Here is a 26,281-nt window from a genome sequence, read left to right on the forward strand (position 1 = left end):
GCCACCCTTGGCTGGCCTTCCATTATGACACAACTGGCAGATCACTCTGCTGGGGCAAGGTCGTGTAATCACCCCTTGCTTAGGTGTAGTATTCCTATACCTACCTTATATATAGACACATGGGTAACCTATCAGTCACTCCTATGGCAGGCCTTAACAATCCTGAAGGCAGAGTGCTTGGTAACATGTGAGATGGTGCTCTAGCATGAGCTGAGCCTGTCTGCAGCTTTCGGAACCATGTCCTTATAGCTGATCTATGATATCGCCTACCATATACTCTTAAAGTGCCTTATAATCCTCGCGGTTATGGTAACTATGGTTTGGCTTTATCAAAACATGTCGTGTAAGGTGTCTAACACTTTGGAATAATACCCCCACACCATTTCTGGCGATGAGGATAGTATTCCTCCCTTCTAGAGGGAGAAGACATGTTGAAGACCTACTACCCGGTTAAAGTTAACCAGAGCCCCAGCATCACAAAATGGATACTGCTGCCATAGACACAAATCTGACCTACTGCTGCTGGGAGTCCTTCCAGCGAGGGAGGCTTGGACAATGGGTTTCCTGCCGTGGGAGGTGCTAGCACCACCCTAGACAGGACTTAGTGTATTGGGGCAGGGAGGGATGAATGAAACGAGACACTGCCTGGGGCACACAAGGTGTCCCATGCATAGTCCAGTTCAAACCGGTGCTGGGGCACTCCAGCCCCAGTCCTGGCACGAAACTGGACAAAGGGAAGGGGGTGTAACCATCCCCCTCCCTGGTCCCACCCACAGGAGGGACCTAGCAGGTAACCCAACCCCCCAGATTAGTATAAGAGTGAGAGCTGAGTCCCTAGGACTTTGGATTATCCTGATAACTGAAACTTGAACAGAAACTCTGGACCTTCGACATTCGACTACGGAAGAAGACTGAAGAATCTCCCTTGTGGCCAAGGAGTGGCCACCCTGTGCAAACAGGCACCATCAAGCGACCTGCCGTTTGCCTTGCTCAACGTTCTACGAGGAACCGACTGCAGAGCCCGACCAGCGCCTTGACTTCCAGACTTCTCCGACCCTGATCCACATCCACAGCAAAGCTGAGATCCGTGGAGGCGACGAGAGACGTGGGACCGGCTACCTGGGAAAATTGGCTCCTTGCTTCCAGCGCAGCTTCTGAGGCATCCTCGAAGTTGTGCTCTGGGGATTGAGAAGCCCCAACCCCGAGCACCATCTGCACCGAAGATCAGCCCTCCACACTCCACGAGTTCTGCGTGGGGCCCTTCTGCATTTTCCTGCTCTACGCGTCTGTCCGGTTGCTTGCCTGTTGGCTAGTAGCCTTTGTGACGACAAACCTTTGACTTTCCACCGCTGGTTTAGCTCCTCCAGACTGGCCCTTGCTTCCCTGTGAAAGAGAAGCACCTCAGGTCTTCCACAGAAGCGAATCCTTCATTCTGCGTGGGTTGCGCTTGCCAAGGCTTGTTGTGTCCCAACTCGACATCGACGCCGCCGACAGCAAGAGCCCTCGTGGGACAGCTCGCCTCCTGGTTCTGGTCGTCCTCGACGCCTCCTGGTACCCGTGGCTGCTGCGACAAGCTTCACCTCTTCACCTGCATCTTCACGACATCGCCTGGTTCCTTCCGGGTTCCTTCCCGGCTCCTGGCTGGTGATCTAGACTCTGTCCCCTCTGCTTGCAGGTATCCTCCTTCTTGATTCCATCCTTAGAATCCACCGGACACTCTTCACTGACTGCCTGTCAGCATCTTTTCTTCAGGCATCCATAGGAGTCGACGACGAAACCCGACGCAAGTTCACACCTATGCACCCGCAGCCCGTGGGCTAGGTAACTTGAGTACTCCGGTGCTCACAAGGGTATTGACTATCCTAGTGTCTAGTTTCCAAGTCTCTAACTCCTAGTTCCTTCTGAAGTGTCCTAAAACTCTTAATTTCTAAATACTACTATTTCTATCGACTTTAACGCATTACGCGTGAGTGTTTCCACTCTGCACCTGAATCCCGTGGGCCTCCCACTGCCTAGCAACTGATAGGATAGTGTAGCCCCAGCGATTCCCTAGGCCTAACCTGTGTTCGTGACAGCGGTTCTTATACCACTTACTTAGTATATGGTTTGCGTGGCCCCTAGGGCCTAACTGTATTACTTACCTGTGTGACTTATGTATGCTTAAATAAGACTGTGTTGTACTTACCTCGAATCTCATAAAGAGTGCTGAGGGTATTTTGACTAGAATAAATACATTCTATTTTTATAATATATCTGTTGTGGTGTCCTTTCATTTGGTATTCAAAGGGTTGCAAATGGTATAACAGCTGGCTTCACATGCCATACAGAGTTTAGCCTAAGACTGCTCTTGTCCATGCTACCACTAGGATAGCTGTTCTATAAGGTTGACTTTACAACCAATCACCATAAGGGTTGTTTGGACTGATACAAGGTGTACACTAGAACTAGTGACATCATATATCAGGCCAACTTCTCAAACCAGTGACAAAACAAACACAGATAGTTAGATGACTAGAAATACAACAGAAGGTTGGCTATTTCAGGTAGCCAAGTCGATTCACAACACTTTAAGACTGTGGATTTCCAAATTACAACTTTTATATTAAAAAAAATATTGTTCAAATAACACCTTTATAGTAAACATAAAAAGATTTTTTTATTGGAAACTAGGAGCGTAAGTTACGTTGCAGGAATTGAATGTAGAGTAACAAAGACTTGCCTCCAGTTCCTGTTCTACCACCCGAACCAGTGAACAACCGTCCCGAGAAGCAGACCCACTTGAAGAGATCCATGTTATGGTCTGCTGCGTCTTCAGTATTCGACGCGCACAGACGTTCCACAACCGGCAAACGCTAAAATATAAGAAAAGAATATTAACACGAGAAGGAAAATGATCTACTATGCAGTGGACTAACATGTTACTGTTATCTCACTTTTTACTTCTGCTTCCCTGAAGTACACTCACACAACACTAAACACTGAAAATATACAATCCAGATTAACATCATAAATGGCTATAGCTACACCTACCTAATAGCTGCTGAAGCGCAGCACATGTGCAGCCAACGTGCCACTGGTGCGCCAAAGGCAAGTCCGTCTGCACCAGTCTGTGTCACGTCCAGCACTAGAAACTCTGGTCCTTCCCCAACCCATCAATACACCACTTCAGCAGGGCGGTGACGCCCCTCCGGCTTTGCCGCTGAAGAAGCGAAGGAGTACCACGCCTCACCTCTCTGACATCTCTAGCTGTCGGATATCCTACGAGAGACACCTGTCTCAGTATGACAACATCTCCGAGGACGAGACGTCCCTCTCCTCCCTGCCGAGCGCCTCTGTGCCCCCCTTCTCAGGCATCTCACCCTTCCAGCAGGCAAACTCTTCCGGCTCCGTGGACTTCATGGGGGACTTTGCGGCACTGGATTCGGATGGGCTTCCGGAAAAGCCGCCTCCTCTGCCGGAGAAGAAGAACAAGCACATGTTGGCCTACATGCAGCTGTTGGAAGACTACTCCGAGCCTCAACCGTCTATGTTCTATCGGACGCCTCAGCACGAGCATGTGTACCAGCAGAAGAACAAGCACTTGATGGAGGTATATGGCTTCAACGACTCCTTCAGCAGCATTGACTCTGGCTACGAGCTTGCCCCTCCACCAGCCCTACCACCCAAGCAGAGGCAGCTGGATTCCCCACCCCTGAAAGATGGCTTCCAGGGGGATGGATTGCCGCATGCCGGTCCGCCCGTGAAAGAGAGCCATGGATCTTTGGAAAGGCATCACATGCAGCTGGACTCGCTGAACGACGAGGAGGACCTGGAGGAAGCAGATGAGCTGTCCTTGATAGACCACAACGAGATCATGTCGCGGCTCACCCTGAAGCAAGAGGGCGACGATGGCCCCGATGTACGCGGTGGATCTGGAGACATCCTGCTAGTCCATGCTACAGAGACTGATCGCAAAGATCTGGTCCTATATTGTGAAGCCTTCCTGACGACTTACCGCACTTTCATTTCTCCAGGAGAGCTGATCCAGAAGCTGCAGTATAGGTATGAGAAGTTCTGCCCTTTCCCGGATACCTTCAAGAAGCGGGTCAGCAAGAACACCTTCTTTGTGTTGGTCCGGGTAGTGGACGAACTCTGCCTGGTGGAGTTGACGGATGACATTCTGAAGCAGCTCATGGACCTTGTTTTCCATCTGGTTTGCAACGGGGAGCTCAGCCTGGCCAGAGTCTTGAGGAAGAACATCTTGGATAAAATGGAGAACAAGAGGGCGCTGCGCTATGCCAACTTTGCCAGCCGGCCCCTGGCTGCCAGGGGAGTCGCTGCCAGACCGGGCACTTCACATGACTTCCACAGCCTTGAAGTTGCTGAACAGCTGACACTGTTGGATGCTGAGCTCTTCTACAAAATAGAGATTCCAGAAGTTCTTCTGTGGGCCAAAGAGCAGAATGAAGAGAAGAGCCCGAATCTGACACAGTTCACGGAGCACTTTAACAACATGTCCTACTGGGTCAGGTCTATAATTATGCTGCAGGAAAAGGCCCAGGACCGGGAAAGGCTACTGCTCAAGTTCATTAAAGTTATGAAGCACTTACGGAAGCTTAATAATTTTAATTCCTATCTGGCGATTCTCTCTGCGCTGGACTCTGCACCCATCCGAAGGCTAGAGTGGCAGAAGCAGACCTCAGAGGGCCTGGCAGAATACTGCACCTTGATTTACAGCTCCTCTTCCTTCAGGGCCTATCGAGCAGCACTATCTGAGGTGGAGCCCCCGTGCATACCATACCTGGGCCTGATCCTCCAGGACCTCACCTTTGTGCATTTAGGAAATCCAGATCACATCGACGGGAAAGTGAACTTCTCAAAGCGTTGGCAGCAGTTCAATATTCTAGACAGCATGCGATGTTTCCAGCAAAGGCACTACGACCTCAAACGCAATGAAGAAATAATCTCCTTCTTCAATGACTTTAGTGATCACCTCGCCGAAGAGGCCCTGTGGGAACTGTCTCTAAAAATTAAACCCCGCAACATAACGAGGAGGAAGACAGAGAGAGAGGAGAAGACTTAAGAAGAGGCAGGAAGGGGGGTGCCCACTCCCCAGACGGCAGCTATTGGACAGCAGGAGGTGGCTGTTTGCACGTGTTACTTGAGCCCTCCTTCCTGCGACAGAGGGAGGGAGCACAAGAGAGTGGTGGGGGTTTGGCAACCCTCTGTGAAAGCTGCTTTCCTCAGAGGCACAGAGCAACGCAAGGGCGGGGGAGGCCCTGAGCCTGGAGAGCTTCCTCTTTACCCCTTCCCACCATCCTCATCTTCACCAGATCTGAACGCTTCCCAAGTGCCATAAAAATGAACCCTGTCAAGTTATAAGGAGACAGATTCTCCAAAGTCGCTCAGCTGGTGGCAGATGTGCTGCCCCAACCATTGTTTTTGTTGTATTTTGTTTTTGTATACATTTGCTTTTGTTACAATTGTACCTTATGCCCCAAGAAAACAGATGGAACATGGACTGCTTCATGGGTTCCTCACACCGTGACAGGGATCTAGGAGGACGTCAGACTTGCTGATGCAGCCCCCGTCTGTCTTCCATGGAAAGAGGACACCGTTGGTTTCCTTCAATGGTTCAGTTGAAAAACTGGTGGAGCTAAAGCTTGAGACGGTAGAGAAGAGCCGCCATCTCCTTTTGATAACAGAGCAGCGGTAATCTCATAATGGACTGGTTCCTCTCTTCAAAGACTTGACATGGGGAGGAATAAAAAAAAAGGACTCAAATGTCCCCCCCGCCCCACCCCCACATCAATGCCTGCAGTGGACCTAATGTTCTCAACATAGGAGAGATGTTTCCTTGGAGGGAGTGTTGGCCTTTTATTGTTTACAACCCTTCCCCTTCTGGCCTTCTCCATCCTGTAGTTTTAAATTGAAGCGCCTGTTCAGGCTCTTGCATTCATGGACAGGTGGCATTGGCTGCTTAGTCAAGCACCGAAGCTAGCGCCTTGCACACCGCATCCTTTATAGAATGTCCGTTCTGTACATATGTGTTTCGATGGACAGTGATGATGTTGGTTTTATATTTTATTTTCATGCATGACTGAATTGCAAAGATTATTCTTGTAGTTAATTATGTGAAAGGACTAAGGCCTGCAAAAGTTAGGAATCTTGGTGGTGGTGGTGAGGCTTGGAAGTAGGTCCTGGAGGCCTTCGACATCAGTACCATGGCATTGGGCAGCTCCAGAAAAGAGCAAAAGATGGTGAATGTCTCAGTAGCACGAGAGTGGTGACAGTCCTGGCTGCTGTCAGTTAGTTGTGTCTGCCTTCGACTTCAGAATGAATGTCTTTAAGGTAGTTTGGATCATACCACGCAAGCAGCTCGATTGTTGGCAGCCTGTGGACCCAGCTCTACTGCTCATTCGCCGTGTTATAAGTGTATTGTTGTCTTACATAGTAGATGGTTTTTATGTCATAAATTTCAAGCTCCCTCCTATGCACATTTCTCCTCCTCTTCTCAGGGGGAAATTCTACCTTTTTGTAAAATACAGTTTCTTTGCTCTGTGAAAAAAAGCTTGCTCTCTGACCCATTAAACAGCGCTCCTTTTTAAGACGATTTGCCAGAATGTTAGGGAAGCTGTGGTGCAGCCCGCCCAACATAATATTTCAGTTGTTTAATATTGCTCAGTTAGTGAAATTACACTGTACTTATGTTAAGAAACATGGAGGCGCGTTGCCTGATTTTTCCGGCTTGCTGTATTGCAACTTGCTTGGCATTCTGCCAGTCCTCAAAAAAGGGCACATCAGTGATTGGTTACAAAACAGAGATGAACAAAGGCACGTCACTGGAAGCAGTGCCAGCTGGGAATAAAACACGAAGTGGTCATCTTTGCTGACCTGATCTCGCAGTCACCTGCTGTCCCTCTCCCTCACAAGGGGGGGGCGGCCTGAGCAGGATGGTCTCATTTCAGTTATGGCCTTCACTCTAGGTATAGCACCCGGTATACTTTGTTTTTAACTATATTAATGCAGCTTATGTGAGACACAAAGTTTACCGGTGTCCAACAAAGCTAACTCTGCTTCACAATGTGAGAGACAAACATGATATGGTTACTAACCTAAGGTTTGGGTGATGTTGCGAATCCAATGTCTTGCACATAATGTCCACCCCGATAATAAATGGACAGTCCTTGCATGGTACACTTACCATTGTACTATGTTGCCATGCCCTAGAAGGCTTTACGATGCCAAAGTGCTCCATTTTACCACTTGACATCCCATTATCTCCACCTCTGCAGGTGTTATTGGGCCTGCCGTTACATATGGCCTTTTTGAGGACCCACTTAGACCTCGCTCTACCTTAATAGACAGCATAAACATGCCATCTGTCAGAATAATCAGCCCAGAGGCTGTGCTCTGGCTTTTGTTTACCAAAGTGTTGTCCATGTGAGACAGATTTCATTTTTGACTAGTCTTCTGTCTCGTAATAGTCTGGTATAAGCAAGCGCATCTCTGTGCTTTGAATATGTGTGTCAAATTATGCCCCATGTCTCTAGAGCTTCTCCTCGCTCATGTTTGAATTTGTTGTGAAGTTGCCTATTTTATAGCAGTATTATTTGATTTACAATGTTGTCCTGTCATTTCAGTATTTCATTTCACCGTCTTGTGCCTGTGTCTTTGTGCCTGTTTAAGGTTCAATACGCTCATTAGTCCTTCCATATTCTCTCCTCTGATGCCACCGTTGTGAGTCCTGTGGCTGTCTGGGCAGCAGGCACTGTAGGATGGAATTAGCCAGCCTCGTTTAGTCTGTGTAACGAACAAGTTACTTACCTTCGGTAACGATTTTTCTGGTGGATACAGTATCTGCCTGTGGATTCCTCACCTTGTGAATATCCCCTGCGCCAGCATTCCACGGAACTTTTCTTCCCCAGCATTCCACGTCGACGTGGGCGACGTCACAATACATCGGCTCCGCACGCGACTCCGTACGACGTCATCGGAGCCATAAGAAGCCCACGTCGGCGTGGTGACGTCAGTTCCACCCATTTTTTCCGTGCCTTCGAGGCGAACAGGTGAACCAACGACAAACCCAAGTATACACAGTATATAGAAAACCAATACATATACATAGCATACAAAACAAGGGAATGCTAATCAAACAAGCATTACCTACAAATGTACAAGAGAAAATATAAGCATTTCAAACAAGACTAATTTCATGGTATACAAAAGGTGGACAACGGGGAGGCGGGTGGGTTGGTGAGGAATCCACAGGCAGATACTGTATCCACCAGAAAAATCGTTACCGAAGGTAAGTAACTTGTTCTTCTGATGGATACATCTGCCAGTGGATTCCTCACCTTGTGAATAGATTCCCACAGCAGTCCCCACTCCCGGAGGAGGGTGTCCACCTTTCTATACCAGAAAGTCCTGCAAGACAGAGCGCGCGAAGTGGCCCTCCCTCCTCATCTCAGAGTCCAAGCAATAATGCTTTGCGAAAGTATGGAGGGAGGCCCAAGTCGCGGCCTTACAAATATCTGCCACAGGAACACCCCGGGCCAGAGCAGATGTTGAAGACTTAGCTCTAGTAGAGTGAGCACGAATACCCTCAGGAGGAGTCTTACCAGCCAGGGCGTAGCAGATCTTGATGGTCAGTATTATCCATCTTGACAGCGTGCGCTTGTGCACCGCTTTACCTTTAGAACGACCAACGTAGCCAATAAAAAGCTGGTCATCAACACGAAAGTCCTTGGTCCTGTCCAAATAAAAACTCATAGCCCTCTTCGGGTCAAGGCGATGGAGTCTTTCTTCCTCTTTGGAAGGATGAGGGGGTGGATAAAAAACAGGGAGGGTAATAGACTGCCCCAAATGGAAAGGAGTAACAACTTTTGGCAGGAAAGCAGCCCTGGTCCTGAGAACCATCCTTTCAGCATGTAAGGTAAGAAAAGGAGGTTTGGAACTAAGAGCTTGAAGCTCACTTACCCTCCTTGCCGAGGTTATGGCTACAAGAAAAACCACCTTAAAGGACAACAGCCTCAAAGGACAATTATGAAGAGGCTCAAATGGGGACCCCATTAAAAAGGTTAAGACAAGATTAAGGTCCCACTGAGGCATTACAAATGGAGTAGGAGGAAACATGTTTGTAAGGCCCTTGATGAACCTCAGAACAACCGGAGATTTAAATAACGAAGGTTGATCTGGAAGGCACAGAAATGCCGATAAGGCCGAAAGGTAGCCCTTGACCGTGGCCACAGCACAGCCCTGCTGAGCCAAGGAAAGAGCAAACTGAAGCACATCAGAAAGATGAGCCTTTAAAGGGTCAATGGATCTCTCTCCACACCACTTTACAAACTTAGACCACCTGTAGGAGTATATGGACTTGGTGGAGTGTCGCCTGGCCGATAAAATAACGTCCACCACATCAGGTGGGAGAGAGAAGGAACTCAGGTTGCCCCGTTCAATCTCCAGGCACGAAGGTGTAAGCTCTGGAGGTGGGGGTGTAGAACCTGCCCCTCCGACTGCGAGAGGAGGTCTGCCCTCAGAGGGAGACGGAGCGGAGGGCACGAGGAGAGGTGGAGAAGATCTGTGTACCACACCCTTCTTGGCCAGTCCGGGGCGACCAAAATGACTTGGGCCCGGTCTTGGCGAATTTTCCTCAGAACCCGAGGAATCAAGGGTATGGGAGGAAACGCGTAAAGGAGTCGTGAACCCCAACTCAACTGAAACGCGTCCCCCAACGCCCCCTGCATCGGAAACTGGAGACTGCAGAATGACGGGCAGTGCGCGTTCTCCCGGGTGGCAAACAGGTCCACCCGAGGAGTCCCCCACGTCCGAAAGACGTGACGAACCACCTCCGGATGGAGCCTCCACTCGTGGTCGGCGGAGAACTGCCGACTGAGACTGTCCGCACGCACATTCAGCACCCCGGCCAGATGATTTGCCATCAGACAAATCTGATGGTCCTGAGCCCAGGACCACAGCCGCAGGGCCTCTCTGCAGAGACAAAGAGACCCTACTCCTCCCTGTTTGTTTATATACCACATCGCGGTCGTGTTGTCCGTCAGAACTTGAACTGACCGACCGCGAAGGGAAGGGAGAAAGGCCTTGAGTGCCAAACGAATCGCCCGCAACTCCAGAAGGTTGATATGAAACAACCTTTCCTCTGGAGACCAAAGACCCTTGATCTCCAGATCCCCCAGATGAGCTCCCCACCCTAGGGTGGAGGCATCCGTTATCACTGTGGCCACCGATGGAGGTAGATGGAAAGGCTTTCCTTGGGACAGATTGCCCTCCACGCTCCACCAAGACAGATCCGCTGCAGCTTCTCCGGAGATCTTGATCGACTCCCCGAGATCCCCGTTGTGCTGATACCACTGCTTGCGGAGGCACCACTGGAGCGCCCTCATGTGCCAGCGTGCATGGTTGACCAACAGAATGCAGGAAGCGAACAGACCGAGCAGGCGAAGGACCTTCAGAACTGGAACAACCGCTCCACTGTGGAATAAAGGGACCATCTCCTGAATGTCGAGAATCCTTTGAGGAGGAGGGAATGCCCGACACACAGTAGTGTCCAGTACTGCCCCTATAAACAGGTTGCGTTGAGAGGGCACCAGGTGAGACTTGGGCACATTGATCGAAAAACCCAAGTCGAATAACAGCTGAGTTGTCACCTGCAGATGACGCTGCACCATCTCCGGGGACTCTGCCTTCAGAAGCCAGTCGTCCAGGTAGGGGAAAACCGGAATCCCCGACCTCCTGAGATGAGCAGCCACCACTGCCATCACCTTTGTGAAGACTCGAGGTGCAGTAGTAAGACCAAACGGGAGGACCGCAAACTGATAATGTTGCGACCCAACCGTAAAACGGAGATACTTCCTGTGCGACTTCAGGATTGGGACATGGAAGTACGCGTCCTGCAAGTCGAGCGACACCATCCAGTCTCCTTGCTGCAACGCTTGAAGAACCTGCGCAAGGGTCAGCATCTTGAACTTCTCCTGTTTCAGGTAAAAATTCAAGATTCTGAGGTCCAGAATCGGACGCAATCTGCCGTCCTTCTTGGGGATCAGGAAATACCGGGAGTAGCATCCCTGACCCCTTTCCTGCTCCGGAACCACCTCTATTGCGCCCTTCTGAAACAAGGCCAGAACTTCTTTCTGCAGGAGAAGCAGGTGGTCCTCCGAGCAATAACCTTGGCAAGGAGGGTAAGGGGGAGGAAACTCCCGAAAGGGAAGGGCGTACCCAGTCTCTACGAGGTTCAAAACCCAAAGGTCGGTTGTAACAGATTTCCAACCCCGTAGAAAGTAGGACACCCGACCCCCCACAGGTCTTACATGATCCGGGATGGGGGATCTAGGGCTGCTTCCCTGAAGCCTCATTTGGAGCAGAGGAGGAGGAGGAAGAAGAGGGGTTACGACCAGAACCTCTCCGACCCCTTTGCTTCCCTCTATAGGAGCGATAGAGGGGATTCTGCTGCTGTTGTTGCTGCTGTTGTTGTGGCTGTCGGAAGGAGCGAAAGGATGACCTTCCGAATCCCCTAACCTTACGGAAAGTTGAACCTCTCACAGGAACCTGCAGACCCAAGGACTTCGCCGTTAACCTACTGTCCTTAAAACGTTGAAGAGCAGAATCTGCCTTCTCCCCAAACAACTTTTGTCCATCAAAGGGCAGATCCACCAGCGTGGCCTGGACATCCGCAGAAAACCCTGAGGAACGGAGCCAAGCTTGTCTCCTTGCGGCAATGGACGACCCCATAATTCTCGCCACAGAGTCCGCCGTATCCAGCCCAGACTGGATCACCTGCCTGGCAGCTGCCTGAGTGTCCGCCACAACCTCCATGAAGGACGACTTATCCCCCTCAGGTAACTTAGGGGCCAGAGTCTTTATAGAGTCCATCAGGGCATGAACATAACGCCCCAGCAAGCACGTAGCATTTGATGACTTCAATGCCATACTTCCTGAGGAGAAAGACTTTTTGGCCGCCTGATCAACTTTCTTCGACTCCCTATCAGCAGGAGATTGGGGAAAAGCACCCGAAGCATGTTTAGAACATGAAGCCTGCACCACTAGGCTCTCCGGAGAAGGATGCGTGGATAAAAAATCCGGGTCTCCTGGCGCAACCCTGTATCTCCTTGCCACCTGCCTGCAAACTGCTGGAGCCGACAGAGGCTTCTTCCACACCTCCAATACTGGTTCCAAGAGAGCCTCATTGAAAGGTAGCAAAGGCTCAGAAGCCGACGTCGGGGAGTGCAACACCTCTGTGAGCAGATTGGACTTGTATTCCACAGAGGGCAGCTGCAGATCTAACAACTCCGCGGCCTTCTTGATCACAACATGGTAGGGCGCCAATTCCTGTGGTGGAGAAGACCTTGCAGAAGCATGCTCCCACTCCGGGGTGGTATCCAAACCACTTGCCACCTCTATACCTCCAAACTCGTCCGAAGAAGAGTCGACCTCACCTTCTTCCACCTCAGCACGAAATCTTTCCTCCTCCAAAACCCTTTGGGCTTCACGCCTCGATCGATTCCGGGGAGCCGGCGTCGTCGACGTCGTACGCGGCGTCGGTGGAGCCAAAGGCATCGGCGTCGGAGGCGCTACAGGTGGAGTCGGCGGCGCCGGATGCGGCGTCGAAGGAGTCGGCCTCGGCGTCAAAGAAGGCTCCGAAGATTGACCATCCATCCGAGGTCGAGCCGGATTCCCAACCGGCGCCGGAAACTGCCAAGAAGGCGCCATCGGCATAAAAGGCATAAAAGGAGCCTGAGCATATTGCTGCGGCACTCCCAGAGAAAACGCCATCGGACCCACGGGACCTGCTGGTGCTCCGGATGGGAAGGATGCTCTCTGAAAAATGCCATACATGGCATTCAGAAATCCCGAAGGATCCGTACCTGGAGCCGGGAACTGGGGATAAGGAACTGCCCCTGTATCCTCCTGTGGAGCCACCGGCGTCGGCTCCTCCGAATCCTCCACCGGAACCACGGAGTCATCAGGCACCGGGACAGACTCTTCCTGCTCCTGCTCCACATCAGATTCCACCCGACCAGGAGTCGAAGCCTTGGACGGCGCCGGAGACGGCGTCGGGGAACGAGCCGGAGTCCGCTTCGGAGAGGGAGACTTCGAAGACTTATCCGGAGAAGGCGAAGGAGACAAGATCTTGCTCTGACGTCGACGAGGCGAAGCCGACCTCGACCTCTTAGACTTCGAGGACCGACGCCGAGAAGAATGCTTCCTCTTCTTATGGTGCTTCTTCGACTTCGACGACCTCGAAGTCGAAGACTCCCGCCTGGACTTCTCCTTTTTCCTCCCTCTCTTCTCCTCACCGATCTTCTTCATGAAGAGTTTGGTCTTCCTCTCCTTCAGTGCTTTAGGATTCATGCTCCTACAGCACCCGCACTCATCCACATCATGATCAGAAGAGAGACACCATAAACAATTCTGATGCGGATCCGTCATGGACATCAGGCCTCCGCACTCCCTACAGGGCTTAAAGCCCGACTTCCTCGTCGAAGACATTCCGATTTTAACAAGAATACACCACTAGATTACAAAGTATCTAGAGAGCACTGGGAAAAAACCGTTGCGCGTCGACGGCGCGGAAAAAAGGGAACTGACGTCACCACGCCGACGTGGGCTTCTTATGGCTCCGATGACGTCGTACGGAGTCGCGTGCGGAGCCGATGTATTGTGACGTCGCCCACGTCGACGTGGAATGCTGGGGAAGAAAAGTTCCGTGGAATGCTGGCGCAGGGGATATTCACAAGGTGAGGAATCCACTGGCAGATGTATCCATCAGAAATGGCTTTACCCTCTGGGCAGAAGCAGAATCCTAGTCTGTGCAGAACTTCACTCGGTAGGTGGTCTCAATCATTTGAGATTTCTGGCTGGTTTCCTTTGGGAAATTAGCACCTATAGGCTGTGTGGGAAGATCTGGCTCCTGCAATGTCCCTTGGGCCACAACACCCCCGCTGATACAATGACTATTTCATTTGCCTCCCCGGAAGCGTGTCTCTCAACACCTTGTAAGAGAGCTGTCCTGTAATATAGCCACCAGCAAAAGATGTCCTCAGTGGCCATGCAGGCTGGAAAGAGATAAGTCAGTAGCAGGGCTCTGGGATTTTTATATGGAGTAGATACACACTCCACTCTAGACTTTTCAGGAGAGCCCCCATTTCACCTTACCTTTTATCTGCTGCCACTTACCACCTCAGGCAACTAACTCATATTTTCAGCATTTCAAAATTGTAATTTTTATAATAAATAAGAAAAATAATTTTAAAAAAAGTCATGCAAATAGAAGGCCAACAATCATGTTTACAATGCATGCTGCGGGTCTGTGTATTAAAGTGACAATCGAGCCCAAAAAAAAAAAAAAAATACACCACTTCAGCCTTCACCTGCTCCTCATGCCGTCTTACCCGCATCACCAAATTGTATTTTAAAATTGGAATCAGTTTAATAATTTTTGGCCATATGTAGGTAGGGACACATTTACCACTTCATAAATACCGAATTTTACCGATTCGGTATTTATGAAGTGGTAAATGATATGTAGGTAATTGGTCGGTAAATATTACCGATTCGGAATAATTCGGTAATTACCGAATCGGTATTTACCGATTCGGTAATGAGGCATACCTTCCCATTGATGGGAAGGTATGCCTCATTACCGAATCGGTAAATACCGATTCGGTAATGGGGGGAACACATGCAAGGGTGGCACGGTGTCACATTGACACCCTGTTGCACCCCTGAAACGGCCATGTGTGCACATGTGGCACACATACATGCCCTAAGGGCATGTATGTCTGCCACATTGCACACTTCTAAGCGCTATCACATGCGTTTACACATCCATACATTATTTACCACCAACTATTAGTTGGTGGTACATACCGACTCAAAACATCACCCACACACTCCCCCTACATCTCATTTTTGTATTCGGAATTTACCGAATCGGTAAAATTACCGATTCGGTAATTTTACCGATTCGGTAAATTACCGAATACAAAAATGATCCCCCTACATACCAAAAGCCAAAATACCGGTCGGTAACGGTATAATTACCGAAAATCGGCCGTTACCGACCGGTATTTCGCTACCTACATGAGGCCCTTTGTCCTTTAAACCAACATTTTGCTTCGTTGGAACGCACTGTAACCTTTCACCCATTTATTCTTCCTGATGGTTGCCATGTTGGTGTTTGTGAGGCTATGAATTATTTACCTAGAAATGTTCATCATGTTCTGTGACCTGCCATGCGGCTGCAAATGTTTTGCTATGCATAATGAGTAATGCATATGTCAGCATCTGCTCTGTAAACCTGTGGCGCACCTATTCTAGTGTAAATGTATAAGTAACTTGTGAAGCCTTTGTACGTGGTGCGCTTTTTAATGGCCATGTTAGTGCTGTGAAGTGGTGCACCTGCTTGAGCAAAATAAATAGCATTTTTAATCTTTATTAGCTTCCTACTGCTGGTTTTCTTTCGTATGCAAGTGTAAGCTTTTTAAAAGATAAAAAGCCCACTTCCACAACTGGCTTCTCAGATGGGACCTCTCCAAGGGACATCCGATAGCTTTGAGACTGTGGTCGTGGATGTGCGACCTGGGACCGAATGATCGTTGGGCGCCCTGCATGAAGGAGACGACGGTTCTCAGCAGCTGCCATCTGAAGTCTCAAACAGTCCTCTCGACAACAGTAATTCCCCAGCAGAGGTCCCGAACCTGATTTATTGGAAAAAAGCGTTTTATCTGAAAGCAGGCAGTCAGGGGATAAAGGTGGACTACAAATTGGTGAGATTGTTCTGTTGCATTTTTCTGTTGAATGATTGCTAATTTAGAAGAATATAGATAATAGTTTCTAGCGGCAAATAAGAATATGCTATCAATAGAATTACAGGACATAAATGGTAAGTTGTGGGCAGACTGGCCAAATAATGTAGGATATGTGGACATAGATCCAGTTAACATAATGGTAAAAGCAAATGCAAAATTAGCACAGATTCCTCAGTACAATATACCTAAACAAGGAGAACAAGAATTAAAATCTGTAATATCGGATTTATTACACAGAGAAATAATATGTGAAGTATCTGGAAGCCTGTGTAATAGCCCTATTTTGCCTGTAATTAAGCGGGATGATGGAACAGGACAGATAAAATATTGAATGGTGGTTGACTTGAGAGCTGTTAACAAGTCTGTGGAATGATTGCTAATTTGGAGGAATATAGATAATATAAAATTGGAACTACTTATACCAAGATGAAGAAATGCATTTCAGAATGTTGTTGTGTAGGCTCAGGGAATAGTTTAGATGAAGCGGTAACTAATCCTGTTGAAGAGCCCGCCCTGGATTTGGATGGTAAAAAAAGGAGCGCCCGTGAACCTATACAACAACTTATGGAATAAGCATACTAAGGTGAATGAAGAGTTGCAGTTCTGCATAAATGGAACTTTTGATCATGCGAAATTACAGTATTTGTAGTGGAACCCCAATACCCTGTAGTGCCTGACATTACTGTCAAATTCTCTTCAATACTGCCCTCAGCACTATGGTTTACTATCATAGATTTTCAGTATCCCTATACATATAGATAGCCAGTACCTGTTTAGTTTCGACTTTGAAGGCAGGCGTTACATACTTTGTAGAGCACCTCAAGGATACATAGAGAGTCCCAGCATTTTTAGGCAGGCTCTTAAAAAACAACTGGACAATTGCCCAAAGAAGACAAAAATAGTATTATTGCAATATGTCAATGATTTATTAAGAACTGCTAAAATAGAACACCAATGTAACAAGCTACACACTAGGTCATGGCATTTTTGGCTTCACATGGACAAAGGCTTGCCATCTAAATTGTAGTATTGTCAACAGGAGGTCACCTACCTAGGTCACCTCCTGTTGAAAGGGGGGACAAGATTATCACCTAACAGAATAAAAGTGGTTCAAAACACAGTACCACCTACAACACAAAAGGAGGTACATGGATTTTTGTGTAAGGTTTCTTTTTGTAGACAATGGATACCAAAAGTTTCTTTACTGGCCAAACCTTTATTGTCCTTGACACAAAGAAGAGACAGATCCTGTTCCCTGGGAAACTAAATATGAAAAGGGTTTCACAGCCTTAAAGGCTGCCCTTTGCAATGCACCTGCTTTGGGTACCCCTAATTATTGTAAATGATTTGATTTATTTGTGCATGAAAAAGAAGGTTATACTTTAGCCGTTGTAGCAAAAACTCATGGAGAGAAGAATAGAACTTGTGCCTATTTTTCCTCAACATTGGATTCGGTAAGATACGTTCTGTCTTGCTGGGTTTACTGCCCGACCTAAAAATAAGAATCTTAGTAGGAAAATGTGCTTTTGTTACTGGTGCTGACAAAGCGACATTTAGCTATCTCGTGGCTAAGCCACAACTCACCAAAGGTGAAGGGGTGGGTACGGGATGTAAATGAATTGACCACGGTGGAGATGGTCCGAATGCAGTGGATCAGACATGATGAAAATGTGGAAGATGACTTACAGGCATGGAGGGCAATGCTGAGAGGTATGCAGAAGGACCGGACACCCACCGGTTGCCAGTCCAATAACTTAGAGATTGAGAGACCGCAAGACTATAAGGTGTCCCCTACTTAAGAGAAGACAATGCATGATAGTGACAGGAGGAACGGCGTGCAGATCTAGATAGAAAAAAGAAGGTTGCACACAGGGACATGGATGGGGGTGGTATGGGTGGGGAAGGGGGATCGTTCAGTTTAAATAAAAATGTTATAAAAATGACATCAGTTAAAACAGTGGTTTATATTAGGGGAAGAGATAGAGGGAAGCAATTATATGCCAAGTCTTGCTATTATGAGGTACACGCTCTATATGTATACAGTTTGTTTACTGTTGGTTTTGTTTTTCTTGACTCTCCTTCTTTCCCTTTTTTCTTTCAATTTACTGACCTTCTTTTGACGTACAGCTTCATAATATGTCGAAGAGGATGTAGCCTGTATTCTTGTCTCAGATGTCAATAAAGATATTTAATTTTTTTTTAAAATGATCCGTTAGTGAGAGGCCTACTGAATTGCCTTAGAAACATTGCTGCAGCGGCTGCTGCATTAAAACAGGCAGACACAATTATTCTTGGGCATCAGGTTACAGAATATGTGCCTCACACAGTAGACATTCTGTTGAACAAAACTAAGACCCAGCATTTGACTAATGCCAGGTTAACACATTATGAGTTAACACTTATGGCTGCTAAGGTTACTCTGGAACAATGCAACACCATTAATCCAGCCACCCTGCTGCCTCTTCCTTTGGAGCAGGATGAAATACAACACAATTGTGTGATTGTCACCGAAATTGAAGAAAAGGGTCGGTGGATCTGGTTGACGTGCCACTACCTGTTGTGGGTTGGCACCCTCTATGGAGATGGCTCTTGTATAAAAATTTTAAAACATGGAACTACCTCAGCAGCATACACCATCACCACAAATAAAACAGTAGTAGAGATGTGCAAGAAAGAGCAAACATCAGCACAGACTGCCGAATTTCAGAACTGACCCACGCATGCGAATTGTCCAAGGGATTGACAGTTAATATATATACTGATAGCAAGTATACTTCGGAGTAGCCCACAATTTTGGGGTATGGGCGGAGAGAGTATTCATTACCTCAGGTGGGGCAAAAACACAGCATGGCCATCGTATTCCTACGTTGTTGAATGCTATCACTACCTAAGAAAGTTGCAATAGTGAAGTGTGTCGCACACAGGAAGGTGAAGATGCAGTAGGACAGGGAAGTAAATTTGCAGATGAATAGCCAAAAACACTGCCTTAGCTGGCAACTCATTGACATGTAGCAACGGCTGTGGATGATGAAGGAAATACCTTCAACCCCTATGCTGAAGTAAAGGAGATAAAAGCATTAGTTGATGAACAAGAAAAGAAAGGATGGAAGGATAGGGGCTATGTTTTTATTAACCACATGAGAGGTTGGGTAAATGGGAAGACAATTACTAAATGGATACTGCCAGATACTTTTGTGTTACCAATGGTCCAAATGGTACATGGTCCTACACACATTGGAGCAGATGGTATCACCAACACCACCCTAAAAATATGGCAGAATAGCAATGTGAGGAAGACAGCATTTAACTTCTGTAAAACTTGTATGGTGTGCGCTCAATACAATGTAGGAAAAGGAATACCAGTACCCCAAGTTCATTTTCAAATGCCAGAATATCCTTTTGAGTGTCTACAGATGAATTATATTCACATGCCCCCTTGTAGTGGGAAACAATATGTTTTGGTTGTGATATGCAGTTTTAGCAATTGGATAGAAGCTTTTCCACTGAAAGATACTACAGTTATGAGCACAGCTAAAGTATTGTTGACGGAATATTTTCCAAGATACGGATTGCCCAGAAGTCTTTGGAGTGATAACAGGGTACATTTCTCAAATTAGATAATGGAATTGGTGTGCCAATCTTTAAGTATTAGATAAAAGTATCATTTAATATATCATGCAAAAGAAGCAGGCTTAGTGGAAAGATGTAAATCTACTGTGAAGAGTAAAGTGTCAAAAATATGTGCATCTAGTAAATTGAGTTGGGTGGATGATTTACCGTTAGATCTATGTTCAATGAGAAATACAGTGAAAGTAAAGAATAGGTTATCTCCCTTTGTAGGTGGTGAAGGAAAGACCAGCCAAAGTATGTGGTATTGCATCTCCATCCAAGCTTCGTGCATTATTAGAATACTGTAAGGAACTGACTAATAGCCTTTCTGCTTTTAATCAACAGGTGAGAGATGCTTGGTCCCCGCCTTTGGAAGGATAAATACACAATATAAGGCCAGGAGACTGGATTTTGATCAAGATTTTTCAGAGGAAAAACAGTCTGAAGCCCAGATGGAAAGGGCATGTACAAGTATTGTTGGTGACACAAACTGCAGTACGGTGTGATGGTCATAAGAACATGATTAATTTGTCCAATGTCAAGAGAGCCACACCATTTTGTCCCAAGCAACCTTCGGAAGGAGATCGCTTGACAGCAGACTGTGGCGTGCCCATTGCAAAAAGAACTGACCCACAACAGTGTAACTTATCACCAAGGAAATTGAAGGATTAGATAGGAAAGTGCTTAGGCCACAACAAGCACCAACTGCCAGGCACTCAAGAGTGCCACCTTTAAGTACTAACTTGTGCAGACTATCGCCTGCAAGAATGGAGATACATCCCTTTGGCACCCTAGTGGTGCACCTGCTCAAGCAAAATAAATAGTATTTTGTATCTTCAGTAGCCTCCAATTGCTGGTTTTCTTTCGTATGGAAGTGGAAGATTTGGAAAAGATAATAAGCTACTTTTACACACATACCAAAAGCTCACCACGCCAACCCCCCAAAATCAAATATATTTTTACTGTTTTAGACCTCCTCAGAGATCAACAATATAAAATTACAGTGTGTGCAATTGAGAACATTATTCATAAATTTGACATTTTTAGAACAGTGGTAAAATAGTTCTAAAGAAACAGACTATAGCATACAAATTCATTGGGTGGGATTATTGTTAGGTCAATCAAATCATTTATTCTAGAGATATCGAATCTGGAACATATAGGTTTTATAAAACAGCATTGAACTACAACCAGGTGTTTATTTGGGCAAACGTTTAAAACATGGGCAATGTCCAGAATACCTCCTCTACACAGATCACATGAACCTGATTTATAAATTGTGTCTCTCCTGTTTTTAGAGAAGGTTTTTAGGGGCAGGGTCCTTAATCGAAGCTTTAAAATGCAACATCTAACTCTATGGTCTAAAGTGAATCTCAGATATTTTGGACTCACTTTGTATTCTATATTAGCTATATAGGGATTGTAGTGGAATTACAGTGTGCAATGTGCCTTATCAAGTTCAAAACTCAGTCTCTGAGTAGATTGTTTCAGAAAAAACTTCATACGTGCAGGTGGCCAACACTTTAAGAGTTTAATGGAGCATTGGAAATTTTCTTCAGGGTAATCTTAAGATTTTCTTCAAAAAGTGCTTTTTCCTGGATCAACCTTACAAGTTTCCTGGCTTAAAAGGGCTCTCAAAGAGCCTTCAGGCACGTGAAGCAAATTATAGGCTCATCTCATTAGGTTTGCAAGGCTCTTGAGTACACTCTGACTACGGTTAGTTCTAGTTGTAATACTTGACTGATATAGCTCAGTCTGTGGTAGTCATCTTACGCAATAACTTCCCTTCATAAAGATTTAAGGTATACCACCTTTTTATAGGAATGTACTCTAATGCACAAGTTAAAATAGGGGTGATCTTAGCACAATAGATTTCAAGGAGGGAGGAAAAGTGCCAGCTCCCTGAAGAAGAGTAAAATCTCTTTATTGCATTAAGATGAGCTACAGCCTGGTGTTCAGTGTGCTGAAAATGGCTAGCGGTTCCAAGTGTCTGAGAAAATACTCTCCCCAGAAAGCTGTACGTTGTTACTACCTAGAGTGGTCTTCCTCCGAACTTCCAGGCAAAGTGGCTGGAATTTCTCCTTCCCCTAAACGATACTACTTTCGTTTTTAAGATGTTTACTTTTAAGAAGTCAATTTCTGTATATCTAAAAAGAGCATCCATATTACGCAGAAGGCCAATCGGTATGAGGTGAAAAATGACATAATCTGCTTACATTAATATGTGAATTTTTTGTGATGCTATTTTTGGCAAGAAATTGTTTACCTCTAAAACAGCAATCGGGTAAGTCACTAACAAATAATGAGAACAGGAATGGAGCAAGTAGGCATCCCTGTTTAAGTCCATTCAAAGCGGGAATCTTCTGTGCGAGTCCTTTATCCCCTCCCATCTGTACTCTACACTATGTAGATGAGTGGAGAGATACTATTAGCCTCAGCAAAGTTGCCGGGACTCTTTTATTCGCTAATTTGTTTTCACAGGGTGTGTTTATCACCCACCACTACTCACCAACAGCAACCAAGCCGCTCATGCTCACTCAGATCAGACCCCATCCACACCCCAACTTTTCACTCTCATGCATGCTCCTCAACACCTGTTCACTCAGCAAACCCGCCACTGAGATCTGGGACCTGCTGGATGACTCCACCTCAAACCCCAGCTCCGGCACCAGACATCACCATAGCCGTCCCAGAGGAATAAAAGATCAGGCAAGTTGGGGCGCTAGAGGGCGCGCACGCAAGATGGCCACACCAAGGTGAGACTACTATGGCCCAGGCCAATTAAACATCAATATTCTGCCCAATAACCCATAAATGATCACTAGCAAGGCAGCAGAGTTGCTTTACGAGCCAGGGGCAGGCTAGAATACCTGCATCATAGTCAGGTCCTCCCCTGGTAGCCAGAAATAGCGAAAGCTAATCCGAGGGACGATCAGGAGAGACACGGGTATTACAGAGACATTTCGGAGGGGCTCCTGCAGCGGCGGAGGTGGCATGAGGCCGCTGCAAGACGCAGCCACTGCCCGAGAGGTGAGGACAGTAGAATGTAGACTGCGAAAATTACAGAGGGAACGTGGTGGAGAGCTGCAAATACACACACGCTTGGTGATCTATACATGAGGTACCAGCGCGAGGGTAGAGGCAAAGGTGTTAGTTAGCCGCTGCACTGCGACCACGGGACCTCCCACAGGGAGTGAAGCGAGACTCGCTTGGGCCAAGCGACCCTGACAGGCCGAGACACACATAGGAGGAGACTCAGCCCTGAACAGAGTAAGCCTGCAGAGAAAGCATGGGGGGGGGGGAAGCTCACTCCCACGAGACTCATTGTTAAAAGTGGTGGCTGGGGACCGAGGCGGCCCCAAATTGAACCCTACTATAGGCGCCGAGAGGACCATTGGCAGGGCGACTTGCACTGCAATCAAATTAGGGACAGATCTCATGGAAAGCACCCTGTTTGCGCTCCTCACTGACGCGGGACCGGCGGCCTCGGTCAAGGCCATCTTTGGTGCTGAGGCCTTTTCAATACAACTGGTGGCCGAGAGGGCACATCGTTCCCTGGGGCCTCAACCCACTCTGGGTGCACCGCCGCGACCAGTCATCGCTAGGATCTTTAATTATCGCAACCACGATACTGCCCTACCAGTGAAGTGGAAGTTACAACAGTCCCAATTAAACTTTGCTATTGTTATACATAGTTTGCCTCAGAGTCACTCATCAAGGGAAGGAATACTTTTTCACCAATTCACAGCAGATGGAAGATTACCTGAAACGCGCCAGAAATGCCTCGGCCAGGAGGGCAACAACGTGCTCGCCGGAGCGCTCAATGTCGCCTTTGTCGGAGCAAGGATAGGAGTGCTTCCTGAGAGGATGATATACCCCCATTGGGGATCTTGGGCAATATACCGCTCTTGGTCTTGCTGCAACAGCATTTCAACAACCTTCAGAGGACTGTAAATGGACTGCTACAGAACGTAAAAGGCCAGTCTTTGTTACAAGGCATTATTTCTTTTATAGGGTTTAATTGGGACACCAAAAGAGACAATGCTTGGGCACCCCCCTCCTATGGAATGGCTGGGGGTGTATTACTGTGCCTCTTGGAATTGATCCCTACTAGTTTCCTGTGGGTTTCTTTTCTTTTTTTCTTTGTTTTTCTCACTCTTTATCTAACCATTGGTGTTCTTGTTTCTAATCTCAGAACTGTTATGTTTTTGCCTCTATATGCATTACTACATTGTAAAGGATGTGGGGCTTAATGCGGGAGTGGGCATCTATGGACCCTTTATTTGGAAAGCACCTACTACTATGCTCCGATGTTCTTGGTTCATTGTTAATGAGATTGGTATGGACCCAGAGAATGGCTATACTGTTACTAGAAGTTTATGTTTCTGAGGTGAGGGTACTTTGTCTCCTATAAGTTTGGGTTCTCGCTGTGGGAGGTGGGGTAATGCATCTTCTTAATTGCATCGTGCATGAGTCAGGTTTGAAGATACACACATCAGGTTGACTGCGAACCTGGGTGAATGTCATTCATTCCTAGATAGTCTAATATACAATTTCTTCACCCCATGGTGGGAAAGAAGGCGAGGGCACGGGCCCACACATTTTGACCTGGTACACCCAAGGGCTGGAAAACCTATGCAAGCGCAGACAGGTCCTGGCCTTTCTAGATAGGCACAACATACAAATCACCATGTTACAGGAGGCACAACTTGGATCCTCGATGGATACCAAATTTGCTACCCAATGGGTGGAGCACAGGTGCCTTTCCACATACACCACATATGCTAGAGGCACAGTGATCTTGATCAGAAAACGTACCACGTATGTGGCAATGGGAGCCCTATATATATGATATAGGATATGGGGGGGGAGTGGGGGACTTTAACACGACACTGGAGCCAAAACGTGACCGATTGCACACCTAGCCTCAACATTACATGGCCACTCAGAGACAGATGCAGAACATTCTTACAGACCATTATCTCCTAAATTAATGGAGACACCTTTATCCCCAATTGGAGGAGGGTACCCACTTTTCAGCAGTGCACTCCACTTGGTCCAGACTTGACTACTGGGTTGTCTCTAGAGTGATGGGTACATGGGTGGCACTCGTCCAGCATCTCTGCACGCACTTACTCAGATCAACGTTGGTCCCCCGATTGACTGCGTGCCATGTCGTGCTTGGAGGCTTAACCCAACAACCTTATTAGACACCCCTTTTAGATCAGAAGTAGGAGAAGAAAAATGTGACTTTTTTCGGCACAAAGTGGGGTCAGTCCCCCAACTAACAACAGTGTGGGAAGCCTACAAAGTCACCATACGTGGCATATGCATGGAGAAGGGAGGAGGGATATTGCGAGACATACGCACCACCCTCACTCGCCTAGAGAAGGACCTCAAGCACCTGGAGAGGGAGCTGTCAGACTTCCCTACTGAAGCTACGCAAATCGCCTTAAGAGACAAATTGACGGAGTACAAGGACACTACACAGAGAGAATGCCTGTTTCGGGGCAAATACTTCTGGGCCTGCAGAAATGACGAGAGAGAAAGGCCATGGAAAGCATTAGCTGACAAAATCCGCCGTCCTCGGATTCTGCATACCTTCACTACATTTTATTCCGGCCTTTATGCCATGAGAAGGAGGCAACCGATCACACTATCATCGTACCTAGAGGAAATGGCCTTGGGGTCATTGGTGCAGGCATAGAGGAAGTTCTTGTTTATAGAAATGTAGGAAGATGAGATCAGGGCGGCGGAGATGCAGCTGCAATCTGGAAGAGTTCCTGGCTCAGACAGCCATCTAATATAAAACATATGTTGATTATTTGACTCCCATACTTAACAAGCTTTTACAATGCAATGGTCTCGCCTTTTGCATAAGTTGGAACTATTGGTATTGTAAATGACAAACTTTTTTATTTATGGGTTGGTTTTGAAAACATAAATAAATGGCATAGTCATTTACAATGCCAATAGCTTTGGCTCTCGCAAAAGCGAAACCTATTGCATCTTTACACACACACACACACACACACCCACACACACCGAGCCCCACACACACAATCCTTTGGTGAATATGTAGTGTTGGAAGGGGTCCACAGGGGGCACAGCGGTGGGGAAACGAGTGGGACAGAGGGCAAAAGGGGCACAAAAGGGAAAAAAACGAGTGGCGCAGAAGGGCACAGAAAAACGAGAGGAACAGAGGGAAGAAAGGCACAAAAAACGAGGAAAAACGAGTGGCACAGAGGGCAGAAGGGCACAAAAAAACGAGTGAAACAGAGGGCAGAGGGGCACAAAAGACGAGAGGAGCAGAGGGCAGAAAGGCACAAAAAAACGAGTGGAACAGAGGGCAGAAGGGCACAAAAACGAGAGGGGCAGAAAGGAACAAAAAAAGAGGGAAAACGATTGGAACAGAGGACAGAAAGGCACAAAAAAAGAGGGAAAAACGAGTGGCACAGAGGGCAGAAAGGCACAAAAACGAGTGGCACAGAGGGCAGAAGGGCACAAAAACGAGAGGAGCAGAGGGCAGAAAGGAACAAAAAAAGAGGGGAAAACGAGTGGCACAGAGGACAGAAATGCACAAAAAAAGAGAAAAACGAGTGGCACAGAGGGCAGAAAGGCACAAAAACGAGTGGCACAGAGGGCAGAAGGGCACAAAAGAGCCACACACCGACCCACACACACACAATCCTTTGGTGAATATGTAGTATTGGAAGGGGTCCACAGCGGCGGGGAAACCAGTGGGACAGAGGGCGAAAGGGGCACAAAAGGGAAAAAAAACGAGGGGCACAAAAACCTGCCTCGGTGAGGAATCTAGCTGGGCGTGCGGGGGATGGTCCTCTCGTTCTCTGGATGAAGCTGAAGCA

General features: G+C 47.3%; 1 protein-coding gene and 1 pseudogene across 1 annotated transcript in view; one reads left to right on the forward strand and one right to left on the reverse strand.

Moving 5' to 3' along the window:
• Positions 1-26,281, reverse strand: part of FBXO22 (F-box protein 22) — a 285,060-nt gene that overhangs the window by 186,782 nt on the left and 71,997 nt on the right. The window contains exon 2 of the mRNA XM_085643778.1: positions 2,720-2,852. Within this exon, the coding sequence (XP_085499904.1) occupies positions 2,720-2,852 (133 nt within the window). The remainder of the gene's footprint in view (positions 1-2,719; positions 2,853-26,281) is intronic.
• On the forward strand, positions 3,055-6,330 carry LOC146860015 (rap guanine nucleotide exchange factor 1 pseudogene; annotated as a pseudogene).

This window comes from Triturus cristatus, chromosome 3_1, assembly GCF_964204655.1.
Source record: "Triturus cristatus chromosome 3_1, aTriCri1.1, whole genome shotgun sequence".
Taxonomy (NCBI): Eukaryota; Metazoa; Chordata; class Amphibia; order Caudata; family Salamandridae; genus Triturus; species Triturus cristatus.